This window comes from Neofelis nebulosa, chromosome 14 (genome assembly GCF_028018385.1).
Source record: "Neofelis nebulosa isolate mNeoNeb1 chromosome 14, mNeoNeb1.pri, whole genome shotgun sequence".
In the NCBI taxonomy this organism is placed as follows: Eukaryota; Metazoa; Chordata; class Mammalia; order Carnivora; family Felidae; genus Neofelis; species Neofelis nebulosa.
Window position 1 is genome coordinate 12,830,001 of NC_080795.1, and position 13,237 is coordinate 12,843,237.

A 13,237-nucleotide genomic window follows, 5' to 3' on the forward strand; every position below is an offset into this window, starting at 1 on the left:
ATTCCTAAGTATAGGCAGAATTACATTCTTATTTGTAACTGTGGTTGATGTGGACTCCCTTTAGCATCAAAACATCAACAAGCATGCCCTATTTTTCTTCTTTTCTCTCCTTACTACCATAGCCAATAACCAAGGACAAAAAAAAAAAAAAAAAAGGAACAATTTTATCAATCAATCAAATTCATGACAATATAACTCCTTTAATAAAGTTTCCAAGTAGTATAAAGAAAATTCTATCAATTAGAGCCTGAAAAGGAAGCATTCTGGTATTCTCATTCTGGTAACTCATTTGGATGAAAATTGGTTTTGTTGATAGAATACATTCCAAATGAAAGCAGTCATCAAAAAAGCATCAGGATGTGGTTGTAGTCAAAGAAAATGGCAAAGAATAAATAATCACCATGTTCTTTACTTCCTTTTGCCTTTACGGTTACTGTGATGTTTTCTTTTTAATCTTTTTTAACGTTTATTTATTTTTGAGAGAGAGAGAGAGAGAGAGACAAAGCACAAGCGGGGGAGGGGCAGAGAGAGAAGGAGACACAGAATCTGAAGTAGGCTCCAGGCTCCGAGCTGTCAGCACAGAACCTGATGCAGGGCATGAACTCAGAGACTGCGAGATCATGACCTGAGCTGAAGTCAGACACTTAACTGACTGAGCTACCCAGGCGCTCCTAAAAGTCTGACGGTTTTCAAGGTAATTACTGTAAATAGCTCTGTTAACTATTTGAGAATTTTTGAACAGAAAGTTTTGAAAAGCAGGTCTTATGTTCTTTCCTTAGAACATGAGTTGCCTAAAAGTAATTAATGTTATTTTGGCAACTGCCTCAGAGCCACTATCCCACACACATTTTCAAGATGAAATGTTCTGTATCAAATTAACATGCTGAATCATTAAGCCAATGGTTGGTTCCACCACATGCAACAGACATAATTTTAGAAGACTGGCTCCATTACAGAAACCCAAGTAGCTACTACAGGTTTTTGGAGACATGGCCATACACTTGGTAGGCTGGGAATCGCTTTGTACTTGGGTCTCTTCAGCCACTCCCACAGCCCCTGGTGAGACCTGTGAATCACCCTGAGCTTTAGTTTTTCATCCTCCTCCTCCCCATACCAAAACATCACAATTTATTTCAACGCTGACCACAGAGAGAGAGAGAGAAAAAAAAAAAAAGGGCCCAAATGCCTAAGTTCTCTGAGCTATGCAGACTGTTGCTCTAGAATGGATGCCTACCTAGTTCAGCTAATGCCAGGACACTACACCAATTTCTTTTCTATTTTCAAATAGATGTCATAACAGTATTATCACAGGCATTTTTGAAAAAAGCAAGCTACAAACCTTCCGATGCTCTGTGTTAAGCGGGGAAGGGAAGATCAGAGCAGAAGAGAACGGAATGACTAAAAGTTTAGGAAGGGATTATATCCAGAGACAGAAAGTCTGAATGAAGATGCAAACTCAAAACCAAACTTACGAGACATGGGAAAGCTCACCTTAGACCTCAGTTAGCACAGGTTTACTGTTTGGAATTCAACATGGCACTTCTCTTGGGGGAAAAAAAGAGTCCAATAATCTTTTCACTTATTTAAGCTGGCTTCGGAAAAAGAAAAACAAAACACCTCAGTATTTCATTATGCAATGAGTAACTCTTGAGGTTATCACTCATCAAGACTAATAACCCCAGTAAATATTTAATAAATGTCATACGTTGGGTTCAGCTTTGAAGAGGGATTCAAACGAAGCCTACGACCTGGTTCCTAACTTTAAGGAGCTCACAATCTAGTTAATATCTATTCCTATGTATTACTTGGTTATGCAACTAACAACAAGTATCAGAGGCACAGAATTTGGCATACAATTCTATCAGTCGACTTGTATAATAAAGTCTGAGTCAGTGAATTTCATGAAAATGCTCCAAATATGCGTTGTACTCAAAGAAAATTCCACAGCCCAAATCACAGAGAACTATTTATTTCACAGACCAGGATCTCATTTAGAAAGGATCATGAATATCAATCACCAAAAGGCGCAACTACCAAGCGATCGCTCAAATTAAGAATAACTGCCAATGCCTTTAGCTGCTTTTGAGAATTCTCCAAAGCTTTATCAGGGTAGAAAGGAAACATTGTATTCAAACTGTAAGTAAGTACGTACACACCAGAACTCAAGCAGAGAAGTTGTGCTTACATGTCTGGATACAGCTCTATGAGGCAGGTGGGTAATTCCTAGAATAAAGAATCGAGTACAAGATGAAAAAGCACCACCACCCAGCATTCCATTATGTCTGGGGCATCTACCTGATTCTCCCAGGCAGGCAGCTGGCAGCTAGGCTTTAGGGATTTAACAAGACCGGCACCCACAAGATAGTTCTCCAACTGCCTTACGCCCCACCACTCACGTCCCAGAGAAAACTGGGACTGAAAGAAGCTACAATGCAGAAACGAATCCCCAGAGTGCCACTGCTTGGTTTTTAAGCCAAACACCAGAGAACCCGACTCTGCAGTTCTAAGGACACAAGGCTACATCTGAACACAGAGCACATTGCGCGACGTTCCTCTGGTTGTTCGAACTGAGAAAAACAGAGTAAATACAATACAACTTAAAATTGCATGACTACAAATAAAGATTCCAATGTACAGAATACAATTTTGCCTTTTTAAGTAAGTCCCTAAGCTTAAAACACATAAAGCTAGGAAAATATTTATACTATGAATTAAAAAATTATACAATAAATCCTTAGAAAAATTAAAATTTATAACAAATACAATACAAAAAATTTAAGTGAAGTAATTTTGATCAGCTTCAAAATACGCTACACTTGTTTTGCAAACAACTTTATTTTTTCTCACCAAAACAAGCCTTAGCCACAAGTTGAAGGAAGTCACAGAAGTCAGGGGTTCACCAGCTCCCTAGGTTTTACCTTGATCAGAGACTTTTCAAAAGGGGTGACTAGACAGGGTACTGGAAAAATAGAAAATTATTACCTCACTTATTTTTCACTTACAAAAATAAAGCATAATTAATTTCTGTACATAAAACGTGCATTAGTATCATTATCACGGCACAAAAAAAAAAAAAAAAAAAAAAAGAGCCTGATGAGAAATTAATGATTCCAAACATTTTTAACACACAAATTTAATTAATTTACTTCTCAAACTAATCACACATCTTCTAGAGTTAGTAGTAATGAACACTGAAACATGACTGCTCTAAAAAATACATCTTAGACGTCTGGCTACATGAATTTCATTGAGCATGAGGCATAAGATTATTTCGAATTTAAACCTAATGAACTTTGACATTTCACAGTACTCAAATCCGAAGTGGAAGACACAATCAAAATGGACAAAGACTGCATAAACTTTCAAAAAGAACATTATTAAGATCACACTCGTGTGTTCCAGGATATTAACATTTCAAAATCAGAAAATTTCCACTGTCAGAACCATTAACAAAATCATATTCCCTGAATAATTAGGGAAGGACAGACTAGAGTTTTAATAGCCACGTAAGCTTCAGGAGATCACTGTCCCATGTACAACATGCGCGTCCACATGCAAAAGTAGCTTTAAAATAATGCTTTTTAAGATTAGCAAGTTGCAGTTTTTTTCTGACACATGTGAGTGGTGGGTAAAGGGGAAGCTGATGTGCTTCCTGTGTTCTGATTTCATACTTTTATGTTCCGGCCATTGCTGAGCTGAGCTGCATACTTATAAATACCTAAATAGCCTCCAACTGTGATTTCCAGCTGAGAAACCAAATTTGTCATGTTCCCCTCTGGAAAAAAAATGGGTGACTTATCTATCTTACCGAAAGCAATTTGGTTAAATACAAAAAAAAAAAAAAAAAAAAAAATATTTGAAAAGGAGAAATTACTATAGCTACATAAAGGTTCAAAAATAGAAACATATTCAAATTTTAAGCTCAATGAGTAATCAAAGCTAAGTTTCACAGAGAGCTAAGCTCAAAGAGATTTAAACACATGAAACACCACTCCCTAAAAGGTAACAGAAACCAGAGGTCCTAATCGCTTTCAAGCAGTAAAGATACACATAAAGTCTCATTTTATGAAATGCAGCTCATATACAGTTAATACAACTGCTTTTACTATTACTGAAGCAAATTCATTTTAAATAAACTGATTCAAAAATGTTTTCAAGGTTTTCTAATGTCAAAAAAATCATTCTCCTGAAAAGAATGACCACTTTAGTAAATTTAATTTATAAATCTAAAAACCATATTTTACCTAAGCCGAAGTTGATAGTCACTTAATAAGGAAATACAGGGAAAAAAATGGAAAAAGACTTATTTAGGATGAATAGTTTTAATGTGTACAACATTATTTAAGATACATATTCACATTTTCCCTCTTGTGTGGTAATATGCCTACTTAAAAAAAATACAAATTTCTTTCTCTGGATGTAATTTGGAAATAAAATTAAAAATAAATTTTGCTTTTGTACAGAAATATTCAGACATACTGCTATCTGAATACAGTAATTTCACTACCCTAAGGCAAAAACATGGGCTTATTTTCAAATTATTTTAAAAGCACCGTTAATACAGAATTTTACACTGAAATTTGTATTATCCTATCTGACAAATCAGTTCACCTAAACAAATTACAATAAAGAAAATCAGCTTTTTAAAGAACCATCACTTTACGCACCAGTCATATTAAAGAACAGAGAAGCATTTAATGTATGAATCATGCCAGAAACATTTTGATAATCAAGTGAATTATAATCATCTCCATTAATAGTGTGTTAGAAAGACAAGCATCAAGGGTTAATCACAACACAATTTGCCATTAAGCCTTCTCAATTTAGTTCAGTGAATACATAAGTTGCAACAAAACGATACAGAAACCAATTACACCACCAAGAACAACATCGTCAATGCGCTTTGCAGACTACTACAAGAACGAGGGGTGCCACTTTCTCCTCTAGAGGTGGGGGAGCCGAGCAAGGGACTAGCTAGGAGCTGTACTGGGGAGAGAGATCACGTGGTTGCCTTTTACTGTTTGATCACAGCTGCCCCACTGCGCGTTAAGCCCTGGGTGAGCAAAGGAAAGAAAGAAACAGGAGACTGCTTCGGGTTTTCATAAGCCAATGACTTCAGTCCCTGAATCAAAGTTACTGGTTATGTAAATCCAAAATGACACAAGTCTTGCCCTGAACCCCTTCGTTCTGTGACGTACCATCAACACCATCTGCGGTTTCGCTTTCTTCTTCTTCTTCTTCTAGCATTTCAAAAGGAGTCATTATATCATAGAGAAATGAGAGGAAACCATAAAACCAATCTGAACTCTCCTCTGCTAAAATATTAAGGACTTCCTCAAGAGAATCAATATTTTCATTACTGCCATCTTTGGTCAGGCCTACATAAGAATAAAGGAAGAGAGAAAGAGAAAATAAGGAGAGCAGTTAGGTGGAAAAAAGAAGTTGAGGAAGAGCGATCTCAAAAAGGATGTGCATCATGGTCACAGAAGTTTATGGAAAAGGTATTTTGGAAACTAAAGAGGCTGATTAAGATGCACACCTTACAATCAACTCTCAATCATATGTACCACAGGAAAGGTCCAATTCGACCAGTCCTCGCCATTCCTACCAGCCCCTAACCAGGTTTGCCTTTGTCTCAGTAGAGAATCTAGAGCCCCAAAACACAAAATTGCATCAGCCAAAATCAACTGATTAATGTCAGTGGAAGAACGAATGAAAGTACTATGACGGTAAAAAGATAGATACTTCTGACCAACCTCCACATTTGCTGAGTTACCAACCAGATATTATCGAGAGTTGATTATACAAGCACTTACATATATCGGTACATATTCATTGGAAGAAAATAAAAAGGTTCATTTCCTCACATTTTTCCCCTTGGACCCAGAGTTAACTTTAGAAACTCTGGAATTACATGACTCCCAAGATTACTGTCGATAGCATCCACGGATAGACATGTAAATGTATTCAAATTATATCAGATAATCAACTTGAAGTTTAACACAGTAAGATGTTAGCTGTAATTTACAGTGTTCTGGCTACTGACTCATGGTCCTGTAATTGTGACCAAGGGTAAGAGTCAGTTATTAATAATAATTCACTCTGCTTACCAATATTAAGTTTGATCCAGGTCCCAGTCATTTGCTAATAGGAACATTCCAAGGTTCTCTTTCCATACGCCTAAGAAATAAGCTTCTACTGCAAAGACCCTGGCTCTTGTTTTTGTTTTTGTTGTTGTTGTTTAGACCCTGGCTCCTGTTTTTGTTGTTGTTGTTTTGTTCTGTTTAAGTATTAGTCCCAAAACAGGCCATCGAAATGGAAAGAAAGCAAAGTATATATTTATATCATAGGTTTTTCCTGTGAAGAACTGGCTTTGGGTAAGAAACATCTCTGGACACAGTAAATATAAAAATCCACCAATACTGCCAAGCCATATATAACAAAACCCATACTTGTGAAGAAGAGAAAAAAAACACAGGGTAAAGGGCTTTGGCTGTAAAAAATGTGAACATCCATGACTTTGGAGCTTTTCAGATTCTAACCACCTCATTGGGTAGGTCAGGCTTGGACAACTCAAACTTTCTCCATGTGGCATAACCGTCAGCAATCAATATTGGCAGCTAAGCCACAACAATAAGACACCTAGTATAAATATTAAAGTATACAGTGTATTTCCCCCACTCTGGTCCACAGAAGAGCTGGCTACATCATATCATTCTTTGTGTATGGGGGGTAGGAGAAAACAAATTGCAGTATTCTGGTATTTAAACTACTCGTTGGTACAACTAGAATGTTTTCCACTGAACTTAACAGTTGACAAGGGCTATGAACCGAGGAGGTCTGTATTTCCCATTCAAATCTCTGTGGGAGTAACATTGTTTCTTCTTCCTGCCTTAAAACACTATAGCTGTATATTCACAAGAATCATGTTTCTTTTTCTCCATTTTCAAATACTAGTACTTCCAAGTATCAAATATAAATTATAAAACTTTACTACCCTTCAGTATGCCAGGCTGAAGTGTTCAACAAATATGCAGAAGTATCTGGACAAAACTATGACTCAAGTATGCAACCTTCCTGCGGTTCTTAAGACAAAAATACTACTTCAAGGAGAAAAAGGGAAATATTCTGGGGATATAATTCCTCAGCCTCTGAGAGCAGGCCTGAACCCAAGGGCGGAGGCGAATGCCTTGGAGTGGACAAGATCCAGTTCACTCATGGATGCATCCGGTCTACAAAAGCTTATCCAGGCTCTAGAATTGTTGACGGTGTTCCTTTTTGTTCTCCAGCCATGCCTGATGTGGTGCCAGCTAGGTGCTAGTCACGGACAAAAGGACAATCGCGTAATCCTTAGACTGTGTTACTCTACGATGATGCTACTGTAGGCATTTAGTCCTTGGATCACTTTCCTGTTAATTTTATTCAGGAAACAAGTTTTCAAAGAACACAATGTCCAACAATGTAGTTTTCAATAATCCAAACCATTATCAAAGATACGTTATTTTAAGTAATTTGGCCACAGAAGTAGGAAGTATGTCAACAGGCTGAATATTTTCGAGTATATCATAAGGGCCATGGCCAGAAACAATGAAGTGAAATTAATGATGGCTGTTCAGAATATCTTGATTTACCCACACATATCTCATTCTCTCTTTATATTCCACAAGAAAAACCAAATCTTAGAATGTGAAATGTAAATATGAATGGGTACATTTCCTCAAACTGATAACATTTAGATACACGCAGATTTAAGAGTGCAGAAAGAAATACTTATGAAAGAAAGGCCAACCCTACGAAAGTTCAGCATATCTCAACTGTTACTATATCTACAAGCCAAGCTCTCCCTTATCTCCAGCTTCCTACCTACGTCTGTCCCTCTGGTTTCCCTGTGCCTTAATCCAAAGCCCATACCTTGAGCAGTCTCTCCAGTGAGAATGTACCCAACAAGTCTGGTTTATTTTGGGATACACACTCACTGAATTTGCTCCCCCCACCCCAATACCTTTCCCTGAACATACAGAGCCCATTAATGACTCCGTAACCAAAGAATTCACCAGGCTCTCGTTTTCAAACGACCTGCCAGTAACAGAGGTACAACTAAGCTATGATAACCTCACCAACTAAAAAAGAACTTTAGCTAGAAAATTCAATTCCACTCAAGCTTGTATTTCATGCAGAGAATTCAATCACTACAGAAATAGGGTCCGAGGACATAAGTGAGCCAGACTGCTCACTTCTGGTTTGTTTCAGCTAACTGTGAAGCCACAGGCTAACGGTGAATTAGGACATTTATATGGTAAGATAGTTTATCTTAGCCTTTGTGCATTTAATAGTCAAATGACCAAAATGAATGCTGAGATTCACCAAATTTGGTTCTACCTCCAAATATACAATTTTTATAAAAGGAACAAGTTATAATTTGCCCATACCACATATATGTCTTATTGTAAATGGCAATGTTCTAAGTTACAATGAATTAACCTCTTAATGGTTACTTAAAAACATTACAGGAAATAAACTCTTGCAAACTAAAATACTAAAAATCAAGTTATTAATGTATTTGCTATGGAAATCAGTGTGTTCTATAGGCAAAATAATATATTTTAATATTTAATAGTTGATATTCCCTGACAAACCACATAGCTGATTTCCAGCCCTCCCCCCAAAAAACCCAACGAAATGTAGCAGATGGAAGTAATATTATCTCTAAAAATGAGGAAACATGGCCCACATGAAGTTATCTTTAAAATGAAAAAGCTTCACTACTCAGAACCCATCGTTTAAAGTAATATAATGGAATAATAAACCATTTATAGGCAAGCAAATTAGCATCATTCCAATATGTTAAATTCTATATATTTTACTTCTTTTATATGTCCTGGATTATAGTCTTCTGAGGATTTACCATATTCATAGAAAAATTTAGATATGTAATAACAAAATAATAGAAAATTCCATTAAGGTTAAGACAGAGAAAAAACTTCATGGATAGTAAGCTTCCACTGGCAAGCAGCAAAACTAATTCTCACTGAGCAGTAATAAGCAAACATAAACTAAGGTCAAAATTAGGAAGCTAAATTACACTTAATCACAACTATACCTTTTTTTTTCATATTTAGAAGTTACTGTTTTATAAGGAAGTTAAGATGGACCATTGGTTATAAATATGATATCCTCTCATTTTTTTTCATATCCACAAAATAGACACAAAACTGTGTGTCTAAGATGAATTTCTTTGCACTAATACTCTGGCAAACATAGTGTACAATACCATGTCTTATTTGAAATTTTTCTAAATAATTTAGTATATAAAATTTTAATACATGTAACACTACATAGTAAAGCAAAGGAGGCAATGCTGTTTCAGAAGCAGAAACACACATCTCACCAGGCCAAATTATATAAAATATTAAAATTAGCACCATCCTTTCTAGGAAGGCAGCATTTTAAAACAAATGAGGGGAGGTGCCTGGGTGGCTCAGTCAGTTAAGCGTCCGACTTCAGCTCAGGTCACGATCTCGCAGTCTGTGAGTTCAAGCCCCGCGTCGGGCTCTGGGCTGATGGCCCAGAGCCTGGAGCCTGCTTCTGATTCTGTGTCTCCCTCTCTCTCTGCCCCTCCCCCGTTCATGCTCTGTCTCTCTGTGTCTCAAAAATAAATAAACATTAAAAAAATTAAAAAAAAAATAAAACAAATGAGGGAATATCACATATTTATATATTATAAGAAATATCTCAATGATAAAAGACAGGTAATTCTAGAGATAGAAAGAGAAAGTTTCAAGATTTCTAAAATAAAGAAACCCAGCCAAAAACTACTGGTTCATATTTTAATGTTACCTTTAAAATATGCATAGGACACTTTAAAATGTTTAGTACCACTATTTTATTTCAAAATGAATTTATGTAAGCCTTTAGAAACTTACATTTTCAAATGGAAGTGAATTATGTCAACTGATGATAATGAATGGCTATAATTACCATATCTGAAAACAGGCTAGGACGTTATCTATATGCTCAAATATTAAGTTCAGAATATGAAGTGCTTTAAATCTGTAAATAGATATGAAATTATTATGCTTATAAAAACATTACGTGCAAGAGCTATACACTTATCCACTTATAAAAGTAAATTGAAACGTAAGTCCATGGAAAAACAATTAAGCCATCAACACATCAGTAAGAATGAAATATACAATTAAATTGGGAAAATATCTTCCATAAAATGTGTACGACTGACATAGATACTATTAAGGCAAACATATTGTTTTGTTTCCAGCAAAAAGTAAAGAATCTACTTGCCTAATAAAACTTTGGCATCATCCACATCAAAATCTCCATCACCATCAGCATCATAGACTCCCAGTTTTCCTGCAAAGGGGAGGAAAAGAGGGATGGGAGGAAAGGAGAAAAGTTTGATAAGGTATTACCACTTACTGCCGGCCTGAACATTAGCCATAAATGTTACCGATCAATGCAATTCTTTGCTCTCCGAATCCTGAAAATCCTGAAGATCCTAACTGAATACCTTACCTACAAGTAAGTGACAGGCAATTCTCTTACAGATTCAGGAACTGTTTGGCTAACAATCTAAGAAATATAACTGAGATAAAATATTTTCTTTAAAGTTTTAATAGCGTCTGATTTAATCCTTTCAGAAGAATTTTATTACGCTACTAAAAAAGATTTTAGGTAAAATTTTCAACATATATAAGAAACATTCTTGAGGTGTTTCTAACATGAAATTTAATGCATCTAAAGTAGGAAAGTTCCTACCACCATCAATATTCAAAACAAAAGGAACACCCGCCAAACATCAAATAAAGACTAAATACAATTAATATTTATTAATATCAAGTATAAATACTGAAAATAAGAGGGCAATTAATTTTATATTTTATAAAATAGTGATTTACAACAGAAATATCATGACTCAACCTTAAAGACTTCTGGAAATAAAGTATGTAAAACTGGCTTTCTGAAATTCAAAGGAAAACTTAATTATCTCACCTAAAACTTAATTAGCACTAGCTATCTATTAAAGAAAAAAAAAAAAAGGATTAAACCACAACTTGAGAAGACAACAGAACCAGAGCCTTTCCTCTTCAAGCAGAATAAATATGTATCTTAAGGCTTTATTATCTAGGAACACTGCTATGTTTAGCACTTCAAATATGAGTCGGATACATTCAACCCTTAAAAAACGTCCTAAAATCAACATGATTTATAACCCATTATAGGATAATGGCTGTGAAGAGACATAACGTACGGAAATATTTTAAACAACAATCACAAATACAGCATTAGTACTAAAACATCAGTTTGTAGTACTGTTATCTCTTTAGTAAAAAGTAAATTAAAACATTGCCTAAGAGCAGGCAGAACTTTTGGAGGAAAGTGGCTGTGATCAATCTTTACCCTCCCAGAGCCCTCGTTCTACTTAGGGAACTAGTTAACTTGCTATGTAGAAGTCTGGTTTAGAAAACACATTAGAAATGATGGTGATAATAATAATAATAGTAATAATAGTGATGGACAGATAAGGCAGTATCACTTCCATTACTAAGAAAATAGAAAGCACTGGTCTGCACGTTGAGGCAATCTACAGCACAGAGCTCAAGTAACATTAAAAAGACAAAATATCAGGGCGCCTGGGTGGCTCAGTCAGTTGGGCGTCCGACTTCAGCTCGGGTCATGATCTCATGGCCTGTGGGTTCGAGCGATCTGTGCTGACAGCTCAGAGACTGGAGCCTGCTTCGGATTCTGTGTTTCCCTCTCTCTCTTCTCCTCCCCCCTTGTGTTCTATCAAAAATAAATAAACATTAACAAAAAAAAAAGACAGAAAATACCATACTTTCTGACAAACTTAAAGGGGGAAATTGGTCCTACCACTTATATTCTCTAATGCATGTGACAACTAAGTTAATAAAATAAGGATGACGTTTTAGAGATATCACAAGTAGACTTAAAATGCATCTCCAAAGGCCTACCTTGAAGTACCTCTGATAAGTTATAACGGAAGTCCTTTGCTTTGGCTGCATGCATGTAAAAACATGAAAATTGTTACTTGCTCTTAAATGTATAATAATTTTAAATCTCTTCTTTTGTTTAATAGATGTTCCCTAGCAATATACCATAGTACGTCAACAAAAGCACAGATGTACTCAGCAGTTTGTCTCCAAACTAAAATTCTTCCTCTATTACTCTCACAGTCTATCCAGAGACACTTTGCTTTAATCACAATGAAAAGCTTCAACCAAAGGGAGATTACCCATAAGCATGTTTTGCCTTTTCTCCCCCAGAAAGATGGCTATAATCTAACATCTAAAGCAGAAGGCTTTATGGAAGAGAGGGGATTTTCTATGCAACCTGCTACATATAGAACAGCACGGGTTTTGTTTTCAGTGACACGGTCCACATTTTTCACTGGATTATTAAAGAGGAAGACCACTTACAATAACCAAAAAGTGGAAACAACCCAAAGGTCCATCACAGATGACTGGATAAGCAAAATGTGGTGTGTTTCCATACAATGGAATACTATTCAGCCATAAAATGGAGTAAGTAGTGAACCTTGAAAACAGTATGCTGAATGCAAAATGTAGGATTGTATACGAAATATCAAGAATAAGCAAATCACAGATGCAGAAAGTATACTAGTAACCTGTACATTGCCAGTAAACTGTACATTTTCACATATCAACAATATTGAATTTTATGTTATATAAATTTTATCTCAATTTAAAAAAAGACTTCATGAGGCAGAAAAAAAACAAGGAATAGGACTCTACAAATGGTAATGAATCGTTAATGTAAAAAGTCATGAACAACTGCAGTGATTATTGGGAGAGAAAAGGAAAAATCAGGAGAAAGGAAGACAACTATCTGAAATAACATGACAACTGCAACAGCAGACAGACAGTACCTAACACACGCACACCTACACACACATGCACACCCCTATCCCAACACCTACACGCACATGCACACACACCAATCTCAGCACCTACACACACACACGCATCCCTATCCCGGCACCTATACAGCACAGACACACCTTTATGGCAACACCTACACATACAGACACACCCCACCTCACCACCTACACACACACACGCACCCTTATCCCAACACTTACACAGACACACCCCCATCCCAACACCTACACACATACCTCTATCCCCATCCCAATACCTACACATACATACCTTTATCCCAATACCTACATACATATACACAC

General features: G+C 36.2%; 1 protein-coding gene across 12 annotated transcripts in view; it reads right to left on the reverse strand.

Annotated features, from left to right (window-relative positions):
* The window catches only part of ASPH (aspartate beta-hydroxylase), a 226,948-nt gene that overhangs the window by 170,486 nt on the left and 43,225 nt on the right, over positions 1 to 13,237 (reverse strand). For 7 of the 12 annotated variants that reach the window (XM_058699669.1, XM_058699666.1, XM_058699668.1 and 4 more), the window contains exons 3-4: positions 11,988 to 12,032; positions 10,300 to 10,368 (exon numbers count right to left, since the gene is read on the reverse strand). In XM_058699669.1, coding sequence (XP_058555652.1) covers positions 10,300 to 10,368; positions 11,988 to 12,032 — 114 coding nt within the window. Of the gene's footprint in view, positions 1 to 4,675; positions 5,379 to 10,299; positions 10,369 to 11,987; positions 12,033 to 13,237 lie in introns of those variants that run through there. The other 5 variants (XM_058699672.1, XM_058699671.1, XM_058699667.1 and 2 more) reach the window with 2 other exon arrangements.